At 30.9% G+C, this 15,751-nt stretch overlaps 2 protein-coding genes across 3 annotated transcripts; both read right to left on the bottom strand.

The window, feature by feature from the left end:
* Positions 1–1,681: 1,681 nt before the first annotated feature.
* Positions 1,682–15,497, bottom strand: LOC105766280 (F-box protein At1g80960). Of its 2 annotated transcripts, XM_052631876.1 has the most exons (4): positions 4,583–4,727; positions 3,092–4,126; positions 2,495–2,662; positions 1,682–2,388 (listed from the first exon to the last, which is right to left on the bottom strand). In XM_052631876.1, exons 2-4 carry the CDS (start codon positions 4,088–4,090, stop codon positions 2,023–2,025), a joined length of 1,533 nt encoding a protein of 510 aa, XP_052487836.1. In that variant the 5' UTR covers positions 4,091–4,126; positions 4,583–4,727; the 3' UTR covers positions 1,682–2,022. The 2 variants fall into 2 exon arrangements, with proteins under 2 accessions (XP_052487836.1, XP_052487837.1); XM_052631877.1 differs by lacking the exons at positions 3,092–4,126; positions 4,583–4,727 and adding an exon at positions 14,591–15,497.
* On the bottom strand, positions 6,212–10,329 carry LOC128041410 (C2 domain-containing protein At1g53590-like). The gene is made up of 12 exons (XM_052631875.1): positions 10,161–10,329; positions 9,997–10,071; positions 9,559–9,702; positions 9,334–9,429; positions 9,138–9,269; positions 8,755–8,907; positions 8,621–8,662; positions 8,477–8,525; positions 8,315–8,407; positions 8,044–8,227; positions 7,551–7,674; positions 6,212–7,457 (listed from the first exon to the last, which is right to left on the bottom strand). Exons 1-12 carry the CDS (start codon positions 10,296–10,298, stop codon positions 6,444–6,446), a joined length of 2,244 nt encoding a protein of 747 aa, XP_052487835.1. The 5' UTR covers positions 10,299–10,329; the 3' UTR covers positions 6,212–6,443.
* Positions 15,498–15,751: the final 254 nt, after the last annotated feature.

The raw sequence follows: 15,751 nt of genomic DNA, 5'->3' as shown, positions 1-15,751 counted from the left end.
TTATCATTTTAATTTTTAAAAATTAATTAATTGCTTAAGTAGCATCTACATGGCAATTAACGTGTATGCCACATTAGCAAAGTTAATAAAAGTTAACATTTCCATCCATTTGACAAATAACATAATTTTAAAGGCCCAAAAAAGTGATAAATTAAATTGAGGGCTAAAATATTTTTTTAAATACCGATCATTTAATAATAATTAGTAGTTAATAATTATAATGCACTTTGTGCTAGGTTTAAAGAATTCCTCGTTTTTGTTAATTAAATATAAATTTTTTATCAAATATATGATTTATTTAATTACAATCAAAGAAAAATATAAAATATAATTCTAATTTTATTGAATTAAATTAAATTTACAAACATTGAATAAGATTTTACATTAAAAAAAAAACACGCACTTCGTGCGGGAGTATTCACTTTTAATCTCTGTTTGTTAGGATATTTTGTTAGTTGATTATTATCCTTTATTGAGTTTTGATTTATTTTGATTTCTTGTGAGCTGATTATTTCTCTATAAATACTCTAATGTCAATCCATGGAAGTATGTTTCTGTTTGCTTTACACATCTTTTATGGTTTCTTAATAACTTGTTTCTAACTTGTATGTAGGGTTCAGTTTTCTTTCTCATTAAAAAACATATCTGGCTTATGTTTTGGGTTGGATTGGATTTTGCTTTTGAGAGAAGCCGCTTCAATTTAGTATGTGTCCTGTAGCTGCAAGTCTTCCTGTTTAATTCTATTAAGATTATGTTTCCATATTATTTCATGCTTCATCTGGTGACTTTTCTTTGGTAAATGCGCTAATGAATATTGAAGCTAAAAAGAAGTATGAATTTCTCTATGGTAGCCATCTTAAATATTTTAAGTTGGATTGCTTAATTTTTTATTTAGATGAGGTAATTAACAATTCTTCTGTGTGTGGACTGACTATGATTGGTTTCTTACTGTTACAGGGGTTTGAATTATTGAAGCAGTTGGAACCATTTATTCACCAGCTAATATCTTAGTCTTATAGAGAGAGAGAGAGAGAAGCGAAGGAGAGAATGTCAGAAAGTCCTTGACTCCTACCGTCCAATTAACTGGTTTAATTATTTAATGAAGGTTGTTCTACTCTATGATTTTAAAAACAAGTTACTGTGATGTAGAATCAATAACTTCTAGAAATTTCTTCCATACAGAAGTTGGCTCTCCAAATAACTAATCCCGCAGTGTTGGCAATTAAAAAAGAAGTTTGATCTACCTAAATAATCTATGCAATATAGGTGCAGTCTTCTTTTAGAGTCTTTAGTTTAAATATTTTCATACCTCCATCAATCCTTCCATCGTCTTGATAAACGAGTTGTTCTTATTGCTTCAATGGCTGGTAAGTCTGATATAATCCTAGCCAAAACTTCGTTGTGAAGGTTGCTGATGAAATCATTCGTCGCCATTGTTTCACAATTTGATTTCTCGCAAGAGCTTCAATGAAAAAAATACTCCACAATGGAAACCTACATATATCCTCTTTTTAAACCTAAATTTTGATAATGGCTTGTTTTATATGGAAAGGGTATTTTAGAGTGGAGCAAAGAAACAGTAACTCCATGTTTATCTTGTGTTCCATTCTTGTCTTTTACTTGTTTTATTCAAATGATATATTTTATTAAATGATTTTAACCTTAAAAAGAAGAGACAAAATTCTTGAATTCTATTTATTTAATTTTTTTTCTCTTGGTCCACATGGCACTATTTCAATAGTCCATATGCCAATATTCAACACGACAAAACAAAAATACAAGTGTCAAACCCAACAAATACAAATAGGACATTCACAATTTTGTTAAAGTACAAGAGTAAAGCTTGCTATCATCCCATTAAAACTAATTTTCCAACTGGAGCATGTCCTTCCAACCATATATAAACATAAAATCACACACAAAATCATCTTTGAAAAACCAATGATACATGCCCCATCCCATGCAAAATCCTTAACTAATCCGAAAATCCTTGACATAAAGGGAAAAAAAAAAAAACCTATTCTAGGGTTGAGACCCATCTTCCAAAACTACCAACAAATTGGGTGGCGGTTTAAGAAGAATGGAGACATCAATGGAAGATCTAGGCAGTGAAAGTAAACCAAGAGTTGCCTTACCTCCATCACTGGACCAGTCATGGTTGCACCAAATCTCTAATCTCTCCAACTTGGCACCTTTTGTAATCAGATGCCTTGGGAATTCCATTTCCCCATCTTTCCCGCTGAATCCCTTAATGGATACTTGTCTTAGTGTGAATGTAATACAATCGCACAGCTCCCTTTGCTCCCATAGCTTTGTCTCTGGATATGGCAGTCGGCTGTTTACACTACTATAATCCCTGGTTGCTTCCTCTATTTCACTTCTACTTTCCTGAATATAATGCATAAATCAATGATCATCACATGTTCATAACATTTCCACCAGTACAGGATGATCTAACTCTAAACATATATGTATATATATATATATAAATTACCTCTATGTTGATTTCAAGTTGGTGTAGACTAAGGCAGCGTTGTAGAACGATACAGAGGATCAACATTTCCCTTCTATCGTTCAAGTCTAAATCAATGGTTAGCTCCCTCAAATTCATAAACAGATTCAGGTCTTCCATTGGATCATTAGCTTCATAATTAACAGGTGTCTGCACGGGCCAACCAAAATAATTTGTCAAGTCATCATGTTAGTTTTGCAGTTCACAGAGACCAATTTTTTTGAGATTCATAAATCTGATTTCTCTACTTAAAAATATAATGTATTTTACAGTTACACCCAACACTTATCGTAATAGCACAAAAACAAACCAAGCATTTATTTAATACAATATTATATAATTTGATAACCAATTTACATATTAAAAACAAAACATGCATGGATGTATAAAATATTAAGGTAAAGATAAAAGATGTTTGATTCAAAAATTGCTTATTAGCACAAAAGTATAGTAAAAGATCAAAACGAATTTATGTATTAAAACAAGAATAAAAGAAGCATTTATAATAAAATACGGATTTAGATAGAGCGAAAGGTGTATGATTCTAATAACCAAACCGTCATGAAATTAAATGCTTACCAAGAGATGAGTGCAATACTCTAGAATTTCAGCAATCTTGGTCTGTTTTGAAGGACGGGTGAAATTGTAAGTTGCAGTAAAAACCCTAAGATTTGGAGCATGGATAACCAAACGTCTGGCCGGAAATTTCATAGAATGAAGCACCAAAGCACCAAGAGATTGGGTAGATAAATAAATCCCCTCCAAATCCAATGATTCCAGCTCCACAGTCTTAACCGTTTGGCTAAAGATCCGAACCTGTTTTAAACTGGAGGTGGAAGAACAAACGCTCAGGTGTTGCATAAAATCAAAGCTAGAAACGATTGCTTCAAGGGTTTCACTGCTAATATCACAGTAATAGAGTTTCAAGGTTTTGAGGTTATGGCAATGGTGAAAAGGGCGATGGAATCGGATACCGTAATTTGTGAACTCAAGCGATTGCAGAGTTCTACATGAAAAAATCCCAGACGATAAATTCAGACCCCATCCAAAATGGCTTACTAGATAAAACTCATGCTGAAAATCATCGCAAAGGAAAGCCAATTCTTGCACTTCCTTCTCGGATGTAAGATATTTAATCCACTTCTCAACATCACCGCTTGTGTAACTATTTGAGAGATGAACGATTCTGCAACTAATCAAGTTACGTTCATGAGATAACAATACATTATCGATATTCTTAACAACTCGGGAAATCTCTTCCCTCGGATCAGTATCATCAATATCATCACCCTCGGCATGGCAAACATTGGATCCAAACTGTATTACTGGCACCGTAGATCTGAGTTGATTTGGAGCAGGAAATAATTTCTTCACTCCTTTTGGATCGAAATCTAAACGGGAAACATTCCTCCATACGTCCTTCAATCGTTTTGATAAAATAGTTGTTCTTATTGCTTCAATGGCTGGTAAGCCTGATATAATCGTAGCCAAAACTTCGTCGGGAAGGTCACTGATGAAATCATCCGTCGCCATTGTTTCGCAATTTGATTCCTTGCGAGAGCTTTGATGAAGAATCATACTTGGATGGAACTTAGATATATCGCTTTTTCAACCCTAAATAATATATAGAAAGAATAATTTAAGCTTTGATGATGAAGAGTTCTATATGGAAAGGATATCAGGGTCGGCTAAAGCAAAATATTAAAAAATTATCATATATTTTTAATATTATAAGGCTCTTTAATGTTTTTGATCCCTGAAGTTAAAATATATCATAAATACTAATATTTTATATTTGTAAAATTATGTTCCATTGATATTTGATTAAATAATTTCCATATCATCTTTTCGTTATTTTGGCTATTTAAAGTCAAATCGAATCTGTAATGAGGGTTAGAAATTTTTTTTTGTACCGAAATCAAAAGGAAAATATACAGAAAAATATTTTGGAAGGTGGGATTTGGTTTTATTTTTCTTTGTTCTTTTACTGCTTTTTTTTAATTTATTTTGGTTCTTTTCTTTTTTATTTCTTAAAATAAAAACGAAAGGGAAAGGGAAAAGAAGGCTTACCGTCGTGAGATTCGTCGGAAAGCGACCTCGCTTCGTCGTTTCATGGTCGGAAATGGGAGAGGACTAGAATGGTGGAGGAGCAAATGAAGAGCTGCGGCACATTGTTGGGGTGGCTGGAGAAGTGTTATTTTTTAGGGTTTAAAAGTTGGGTTTTATAGGGCATTCTTAAAAATGGGGCATTTGCGTAATTGGCCCCCTGTTTTTACAGTACTTTTAAATCGTTTTTTATTTCTTTTAAATTTGGCAGCACATTTTATTACTGTTTCAAATTGATCCAATGCTGCGCAGCATTTTGGAAGGTTTGGGTAATTTTCGTTTTCAGTCCTCTCCTGCTGCGCGTGTTTTAAATTACTCCTTTTCTTGTTTTTATTTTCAAATTCGGCTCATAAATTCTGTTTGGCTTTTAAATTTAGTCCTTAATTTGTTTTTTTTTTTGGTTTTTATATATTGTTAATTTATTTATTAGTATAATTATTACTATATAATTATTATTGTATGTATATATGTGCGCATATATATATATAGGTTAATATATATATTATAAATGTTTTAAATATATATGTAGTACGTATATATTTTATTAACATATTATTTTATTTTTATAGTTTATATATTATATACGTATCCTATGTTTTATTATTACTTTATTTTTCTTAGCTTTATATACATATATATGCGCTTATATATTCGTATTTTATAACATTTATATATTTTAATATCTTATAATCCAAATATTTTTATTATAATACGTATAAATATACACCTATATTATTTAACACCTTTATCAATATATCCTTCAAATCTCTTTTATATATACATATGTGTCCATGTTTTTTTATAATTAGTAATATATTATGCTTATATTTTATTTTTATCTTTTATATAAGTCTTTTGTTTATATATATTTTTATTATGTTATTTTATTATTTTTTGTATACATGTATATATGCATTTCATACTCTCAAAATAACATTTTAATTTTGTCAAAATACTAAAATCATTTTTATGATTCAAAGGTTTTCAAAATAAAACGATATTCAAAGTTAGGGATTTTCGAGGAAAATTGAGCCCTAACGTATTGGTTCCGATTTTCTTTGTTAATTCCAAATAACCGAGAATATTCGTTATTTAAAATATAAACAAAATTTATTTTCGAATTCGATATGTTATGTCCTAACGCATTGGGCATGACATATTGTTTTCTCGAAATATTTTTTCTTTCTTTCTTTAAAATTAATTAAAAGCGATATTCAAAATTCGAGGATTTTGAGAAATTGTACCCTAACGTATTGGGTCTCAATTTTTTTCGCATGACTTGAATAATTGTTTGTCCTTTTTAGATTTCAACATTTGAGCTTAACAAAATCTTTTTAATTTTCGACACCAAGACATTAAACAATCAATTTGGTACCGATTTTTGGGCGTTACGAGGGTGCTAACCCTTCCTCGTGCGTAACTGACTCCAGAACCCGTTTTCTCAAATTTCGTAGACCAATTTTGTTTTTAAGGTGGGCCGATCACACCTAAATCACAGATCGGTGGCGACTCCAATTTTTGTTTTCAAAAAAAAAAAATGGTTTCGACATTTACCACTACCACTATTCTTCAAAACTTATGTCAATATTTTATAGCTAAACTAAATTTCAAAAAAATCCCTAAACTTTTTCACTTATACTCAAATAAGCCCTTGAACTTCAATTATACCTAAATAACCCCCAGCAAAAATCAACCTTCCCCTTGAAATAAGAGCTTACTTAAGTATAAACCTAAAAGGATGATTTAAGTGTAAAGAAGGACTTATCTTAATAAAGGAGTAAAGTTCAGAGACCTTTTTTTAATATATATATATATTAACCATGTTTTATTTATCCCCCATAGAATTTCTTCTATACTTGTTTCTTACACTCCAAGTATGCTTTAGGAACTTCAATTTCCAAGACTGATCAGTCACTGCATTACTGAGTTTATTGGAGTTATTCACCTCGTTATTATCTTCTTTTCGTCGCTCAATCGTGATTGCTCGATCAACTTGGTTGCTTGAATCCAGCACGACGTCAAGCTCCTGCGTTTCGGTATTGCCACTGGAAGCTGTGGAAACAGGATTGGAAGCCGTTGGTAATCTCTTGTCCGCGGGGGATGACATTGATTCATCACCAGAGGATTCGGATTCTAGTGTGAACTCTTGGTCGACCATAGATGATTCAAGTAATTTTCTTCCTTTAATGGAAAGAACACATTTGAGCTGACGAGCGGATTTCTCGGCATGTTTTAGAAAACTCTTTGCCATACCTTTCATTCTGCTAGGGCTTTCGGAGCTGCTTTCATTAGAACTTGAGCTTTCTTTGTTTGAGACCTTTTCGGTTGAAGGAAGATTGTCATCTGGGGCTAACTTCACAGCATCTTCCTTGTCATTAACAGTTCTGAAGTTAGCATTTGGAGTTTGAACCACCTCTTCTAGGCTGCCCTCGTGACTTTTGGAACTATTAAATGCCAAACTTATCTTCTGAAGACCGCGCTTAACTCGGTTTATTTTCGCTTCGGGGGAACTGTTGCTGTCACTTTTAGGGGATTCAGATCCTCCAGAAAGGGTACCGCCAAAAGAATCAGTAGACACCCCATCAATCTGTGTTTCACTGCTCCTACCCTTCCTTTTTCTCGGTTGCCATGTCTGTGACACTTCACTTCCTGGCTGGTGAAACCATATACAAGTTTCTTGTTGTCCTTCAATGTTTATAGGCTCAAAATGATCTGGTAAGTTCTGAGGTTTCTTCGAGGGTACAGGTGAGGATGAACCTTTATCAGAAGCTTTAGCTGGTAAGGCTTTTTGTGTGTCTTCTTTGTTTAATGCTTCGGCATCAACTGTGCCATTATTTCCCTGTGTAAATTGTCCACAGACTCGATTTTAAGTTTTGACACACAAAAGCATTTTTTATATTTAAGATTGCAAAGAGAAGTTAGAATAAGTTACCTTAGTGTTATCTTCAACCACGGTTATTGCAAGATGCAATCTTCCGGTTTTACCACTTTGAAGAGTTAACCACATGTCATGTCTCCGGCCACCACGTAAATCATGGATATTCACTGTGCATTTACTGTAAATTGTAGCAAATTAAATTAGTATGTCCAATAAGATCCAAAACTAAGTAGTATGATTAAGCAACAACGGCAACCTAAGAGGAAATGAACATTAAGATCACAAAGCAACAATTAATAATCACAAGCCTCACGGATTACTACTGGTAACAAATCCCTTTTTTTTTCAATTGTAACAATGCCACAATTGTATAAAACCAGGGTAAAGAATAGATCCATTTTCATAGAATCAAATATAAGATATAGAAACATGTGCATGTCACAATTTTCTTGAAGCGTTGAGGCCAAGGTAATCGGAAAGAAGATGCCATTCAAAGAATTCAAACATGAGTACAGAATGCATTTATTATAGAGGTTCAGAGACAAACCCGAGGGTATCATCGACAAAATGATCTTTGTCGAAAACTTCGATAACTAGTACATTAGGTGACTTCCATGAGGAGATGGGGATCATGAATTCCTCATGCCATTTTGGAAACAAAGTTTTCTTATGTGTCTTAGTCTTGAATCTATACAAGCCAAGTTGCCCCTTCACATACGGATCAGCCAATCCTGAAAACTTGTATCCAGTTCCCATCATTGACTGTAAAACCAGATAATACATAAAGGGAAAGTTGAGAAACTGGATTTATAGCTAACCATTAGAATCTGAAGGTTTCATATCTGCTGCTTCAACAACTTCAACCTTGGCATGAGCACGAGGTTGATTCTCATTAACAGTAAACCAATTTTCTGGAGTACATAACCAGTAACACGTATTAACTCGCAACAATAGTTAATCGGTTATGAAATCAGAAATACCTGGCTGGGGTGAAGCAAACTTCAAAACGTCAACAACAAGCATATTTGGCTGCAAAACAAGCAAACATTTAGAGCTAATTGCATCTGAAAATGCAACTTGTTTGCATGAGAAAACAGTTGGTGCACAAAGTTGACAAAACTGACCTCAACAAGTGTCTGTTCAAATGCTAGTGAGAGAAGCTTATCCTAGAAAAAGGGGATACACAATATGACTCAGAGAAAAGACGAGAGAATAAAAAGAGAAGATAAAGATTTAGCCTAAAGGAAATGATTATTACAAGCCATGCAGCAATTCCTGGAACTTCGGTAACATTGAGTCCATGATTAAAGATAGGTTTCACAGTCATCTGGAAATATGGAAGCTCAACAAAACATAATCGCAGACGACTAAGGAAAGGCCACTGCCTGAGAAACTTCACCCCAATTTTAACCTGCAAGACCAAAGAAAGGACAACGAAAAGAGCAATAACGGAAATTAAATAATGACAACTTAAAAGAAATGTGTATTTGCAAAAAAATGGAGTTAGAACTAAGTAATGCCATGTCTTGAATCTTAATGCAATCTAACACTTATGTACATATATCCAGATGCAGTCCTACAATTCTTAAACATTGATAGTCAATACTATGGCGAAAATAACAGGTGTGTATTTATCGGTACCTTAATTTCAACATGCATGCCTGTTATATGCAACTTTGCCCACATCCTGAATCCCAATCTTTTCCTTAGTTTCACAGCAAGAACTGCATTCATGTCATCCGCTGTGAGAAAATTCATTCCCAACTCCATTACCTGCATGCATTATATTGTAATTTCTACCACCATACAATTCGAGACTGGAAATCACAGAAAGTACCAAGTGGTCGTCATCCGGGCATTGGTGAAGAACCCTCATCCCTGTAAACAAAGGTGCATTTCTTCCTAAATATAAGTGCTGAACCACAGCTTTTTTCTGCATGTATAACATCAAAAGCTCACAAAGTGGATCAAAATCGATCATCTATCGGTCATTGCAAGTAACATTCACAGGCCTAAACACGAATGTTGGTATTGTTAATTACTAAGAAAGAAAAATTCATACAGCAGTCCATGGTTTGTAGTTATCCAAGAACCACGGTATGATCGAAAGCAGAATCTTCTGCGACACAATCTGTTCTATACAAATCGGCCATATCTTCTCAACAGCATGGTTTAACCAACGAACCGACTCTGACTCCGAAAACACCTGAAGATAAAAGATAAGGCCAACAAAGCATTCAAGGGACAGATAATATTACAATATCAAAATCAAGAATCCAAAACTTGAACCCATCTCCATTAAACCAACATAAAAGACAATAAATTAACCCATTAGAGCCAATGTAAAGAAAGCAAAACTCCATTAATCATGAATAAGAATTACCCAGATGCAAAATTATATCTAAAATGACTGATAAATAAAACAAACACAATCAGAATATTACAAATCTATAGAATATTAAAAAAAAAAAAAGAAAGAAAGAAAGAGATTGAAAATTACCCTTCTCCTATAAGATTGCTTTCTTTCCTCATACTCCAATTTCTTCCTCAATCTCATTATATACCTTGCATGAACCTTCAATCAACAAAGAAATGAATAAACCAAATGAAATTTGCGCTACAAAAAATCCAATTAAAAGAATCAAAAGAAATTTCTGAAATTACCGAGTAGAGATAAACGAGAGAGACGAAATAAGCAACTGCATTGCAAAGATTGAAGCAAGAGAGCAGCCAAAGCAGCATGAAAATCAACCCAATGTGATGCATTATTGAAACCTCCATGAATTCCATTTCTAAAATCATCTTTATGTTCCAACTTATTAACAAAAGATCCTTAGCTTTTCAGTCACTTCCAATAACCCAAACCACCACCACCATTAAGAAAGAAGAAGAAAAGAACTTTCATGGAAATTTCCAATGGAAGAAGAAACAACTAAGAAGGAATGTGAATGAAATGACTTGAATTGAAGGGAGCTTGTTTGTCTGAATTTGATTTAAGGTATCATACGAAAGGATTGACAGTTATTGAAGTAGCAATTTTGCATTTTATACTACGACAAACATGAGACCAGTAAATATGTTACCTCAATAAGGGTACTATTGTCATTTAGAATAAATCCATGGCTCAGCTTAACTGTCTCTGTTATTTACAAATAATATGTATTTATTTTAAGGTCTAAATTTTGAGTTTGACGAGTCTTATTTTATTATCCTAACTTGATTAGAAATTTTTTCAAATCAAGTCGAGTAAAATGAAATAAATTAACATATTGTTATAGTATAATAATCCATGTTAGAGCACATAAAATTGAAATCATATATATTTGATAACTTTTCAAAATAAAATAAAATAAATACTTTAGTACGGTAAACTTAAATCATTAATTAACTTATTTAGGTTCAAAAATAATTATTCTAGAAAATTTTTAATGTTTTAATTTCTTTATATATTTTTAGAATTTTTAGAATTTTAAAAATATAAATTTTAGAATTTTTATAAATATTTTGAATTTTAAAATTTATTTAAAATTATATTGATTTTTTCGTAATTTTTGTTGAGGAGTGACTAATTTGCTCATTTTCAAACTTGACAAGGACTAAAAGGGTATTTACATCGATCTATTATTTGAATTATTCAAATTGTAAAACTCGATTAAAATCAAAACTCAAATTACTTATTCGAGCTGACTTGAATAATTCGAATAATTCGATTCGATTAACTCGGAATACGATTTTTTTTCGAATCGAATCAAGTTTTGCTCACCCCTACTCTAGTCCTTATTCTCTTCGGGCTTTTGAAATTTAGCTGTTTTATTTTATTTTCAAGAATTTAATTTTTTCTATTCATTTGATTTGAAAATTAAAGCTTATAACACTTTTAATAGATTTTCATTAAATTTAAATATGTGGTGTTTTAATACTCAAAGTTTGTTTAAAATTAAAGTCCAATTGATGATACATATCTAAATTTAACGAAAGTCGATTAATAGTATTATCAATTGTACTTTAATTTCTAAATCAAACAAATAGAGGGACTACATTCTTGAAATTAAAAGTAAATGGATTAAATTTTAAAAGTACAAGGAAAATTACTAAAAAACACCATTTAAAAATAATTACCAAGTTTGAAAATTTATGGGACCGGTGATTTTCGGGTTTCACTTGTTTTCTTAAACGATGTGGGATGTAGGATCAGGTATATATAAAATCATAATCCATTTACGACTTATTTTATTAAGCGATGTGGAATGTGAGATATGAGTATCTATAAACTTAATAAATAAATAAATATGACAAACTTACATATAATAACACATAATATTTTATATATAGATATTAAACTCTTGAACCATAGGCCAATACTGATGATATTTTTGAAAATGTATATAATTCCAAATCAAATTTCTTTGAATATAATTATCCTATGGATGCACTTAAATTAGTAATTTTACCTAATTAATTAACAAATGAAAATTTTCATTGAAATAAATAAAACATTACATACTGTATTAAAAATAATAATTATGAACCCCATGTGATAGCTTGATGGTTAAGGGTGTTCACTGTCCTAGGTGAGGCCTGAGTTTGAGTTGCGTTAGTTGTTCGGGCTTTACCATATTATTGTAATTCATTAAAATAGAAAAAAAAAATCATGGTTGACTATTTAACTTAAGGGTAAATTTCCCCTTTTTATTAATTAGAATTCAATTTTTTGTGATAAAAGAAAAGCTATATTAATTAGAATTGTATTCGATCATTTATCTTCTCATGTCATATCTTATATTAATTATAATTATAATTATAAATATAATATCAATTTTATATAAAATATAATATAAATTTCTATTTATATGTCAAAACTATATAATTTCTATAAATAATTATTTGGTGCGTTAACAACATCTATATATAAAATATATATGTAAAATATTATGTGTTACAATATATGTAAGTTTGTCTTTTTTATTTATTTATTGACTCTATATATACCAATATCTCACATCTCACATCACTTAAGAAAACAAGCTGCAAACGGATTATGAGTCTATATATACCTATATCCCACATCGCTTAAAAAAACAAGAGAAATGAGACTTGAGATCTATATAAAAACTTGTTTTGTAAGTTTTATTTTCACATCAATAGGAGGCACCAAATAATAAAAAAATATTGGTGTTGTCACTTTTAGTGTTGATAATTAGAAGCGTTTTCGTAAAGTTAGTCTAGTCTTGTAATTTTTCAAAATAATGGCTTAATTCGATGATTTTTTTAAAAGGGCATTTATTAGTAATTCAGTCCTTGGACTTAATTAAACTATTATTATTATTTAATCTTAATTTTAAGAAATACTATGAAGATCCTCTTTTAAAAAATGAGGGAAGTATGAATATTATATTAAATATTATTATGAAGTAACATGCTTATACTATTTATAACCAAAGAAAATAAGCATTTATAAGACACGATGGAGTATAGATTTAGTCATCGTTAAAAGATATATAATTTGAAAACCATCTTACTTAATAATAAAAACAAAATAAGCATTTATAATAAAATACAAGTTTAAGTATAATAAAAGATGTATGATTCCGATAATAAAGCGAAATAAGAATTTATAAAACACGATGGAATATAAACTTTAAGTATCGTTAAAAGATATATAAATTGAAAACCATTTTATTTATTAAAACAAAAACAAAATAAGCATTTATAATAAAATATAAGTTTAGGTATAGAAAAGGTGTGATTCCGATAACGAAAGCAAAATAAGTATTTATAGAACACAATGGAATATAAACTTTAGGTATCGTTAAAAGATATATAATTTGAAACCATTTTGCTTATTAAAACAGGAACAAAATAATCATTTATAATAAAATACAAGTTTAGGTATTGTAAAAGAAGTAAAATAAGCATTTATAAAGTACGATGAAATATAAACTTTAAGTATCGTTAAAAGATATATAATTCATTATAATTCAAAAATCATTATACTTATTAAAATAAAAACAAAAGTAAGCATCTATAATAAAATAGAGGTTTAGGTATAGTGAAAGGTGGATGATTCCGATAACGAAAGCAAAATTAACATTTATAGTACACAATGAAATATAAACTTTAAGTATCGTTAAAAATATATAATTCAAAACCGTCTTACTTATTAAAACAGAAACAAAATAAGCATTTATAATGAAATAGAGGTTTAGGTATAGCGGAAGGTGTATGATTCCTATAACCAAAGCAAAATAAGTATTGATATAACACTCGTAAAATATAAACTTTAAGTATCGTTAAAAGATATCTAATTTGAAAACAATTTACTTATTGAAACAAAAACAAAATAAGCATAATAAAATAGAGGTTTAGGTATAGTGAAAGGTGTATGGTTCCGATAACCAAAGAAAAATAAGCATTTATATAACATCCATGAAATATATCGTTAAAAGATATATAATTCAAAACCGATTTACTTATTAAAACAAAAACAAATTATGCATTTATAACAAAATAGAGGTATAGATATGGTGAAAGGTGTATGATTCCGATAACCAAAGCAAAATAAGCATTTATAATATATAATGAAATATAAATTTTAAGTATCGTTAAAAGATATATAATTCAAAATCGTTCTACTTATTAAAAAAATAAAGTACGCATTTATAATAAAATAGAGGTATAGGTATGGTGAAAGGTGAAAGGTGTATGATTCCGATAACCAAAGCAAAACAAGCATTTATATAACACTCATAAAATATAAACTTTAAGCATAGTTGAAAGATGTAGTTTAGGTATTAAAACAAAAACAAAATAAGCAGATTTAAGTATAGTGAAAGGTGTATAATTCCGATAATCAAAGTAAAATAAGTATTTATGTAACACCCACAACGTATAGTGAAAGGTGTATAATTCCGATAATCAAAGTAAAATAAGTATTCATGTAACACCCACAACGTATAAACCTTAAGCATCGCATAATTCAAAACCTATTTACTTATTAAAACAAAACAAAATGCTTACTTTGTATCTAACCAGAAAGTAAAAGAGGTAGTGAAATTAAATGCTTAGTAAAAGAGGTAGTGAAATTAAATGCTTACCAAGAGATGAGTGCAATACTCTAGAATCTCAGCAATCTTGGTGATATTGTCTGAATTTTTAGTTATGGGCTTGCGAGTTGCAGTAAAAACCCTAAGATTTGGAGCATGGATAACCAAATTTTTGGCTTGAAATTTCATAGAATGAAGCACCAAAACACCAAGAGATTGGGTAGATAAATAAATGCCCTGCGAACGCAATGATTCCAGCTCCACAGTCTTAACCGTTTGGCTAAAGATCCGAACCTGTTTCAACCTGGAGGGGGAAGAACAAACGCTCAAATGTTCCAAACGATCACAGCTAGAAACGATTGCTTCAAGGGTTTCAGTGCTAATGGCGCAGTGATAAAGTTTCAAGGTTTTGAGGTTATGGCAATGGTGAAAAGGGGAATCGGATCGGATACTGTAATGTGTGAACTCAAGTGATTGCAGAGTTTCACATGAAAAAACCCCAGACGGTAAATTCAGACCCAATCCAGAACGGCTTCTTCGATAAAACTGGTGTTGGAAATCATCGCAACGGAAAGCCAATTCTTGCACTTTCTTCTCGGAAGTAAGATATTTAATCCACTTCTCAACATCACCGTTTCTGTAACTACTTAAAAGATGAACGATTCTGCAACTAATCAAGTTACGTTTATGAGATAACAATACATTTTCGATATTCTTAACAACTCGGGAAATCTCTTCCCTCGGATCATCAATATCGTCACCATATAATTTCCTCACTCCTTTTGGATCGAAATCTAAACGGGAAGCATACCTCCATAAATCCTTCCATCGTTTTGATAAAATTGTTGTTCTTATTGCTTCAATGGCTGGTAAGTCTGATATAATCCTAGCCAAAACTTCGTTGTGAAGGTTGCTGATGAAATCATTCGTCGCCATTGTTTCACAATTTGATTTCTTGCAAGAGCTTCAATGAAAAAAATACTCCACAATGGAAACCTACATATATCCTCTTTTTAAACCTAAATTTTGATAATGGCTTGTTTTATATGGAAAGGGTATTTTAGAGTGGAGCAAAGAAACAGTAACTCAACTTCATGTTTATCTTGTGTTCCATTCTTGTCTTTTACTTGTTTTATTAAAATGATATATTTTATTAAATGATTTTAACCTTAAAAAGAAGAGACAAAATTCTTGAATTCTATTTATTTAATT

Source organism: Gossypium raimondii, chromosome 5 (assembly GCF_025698545.1).
Source record: "Gossypium raimondii isolate GPD5lz chromosome 5, ASM2569854v1, whole genome shotgun sequence".
Classification (NCBI taxonomy): Eukaryota; Viridiplantae; Streptophyta; class Magnoliopsida; order Malvales; family Malvaceae; genus Gossypium; species Gossypium raimondii.
This window is presented reverse-complemented; position numbering and strand designations above follow the sequence as displayed.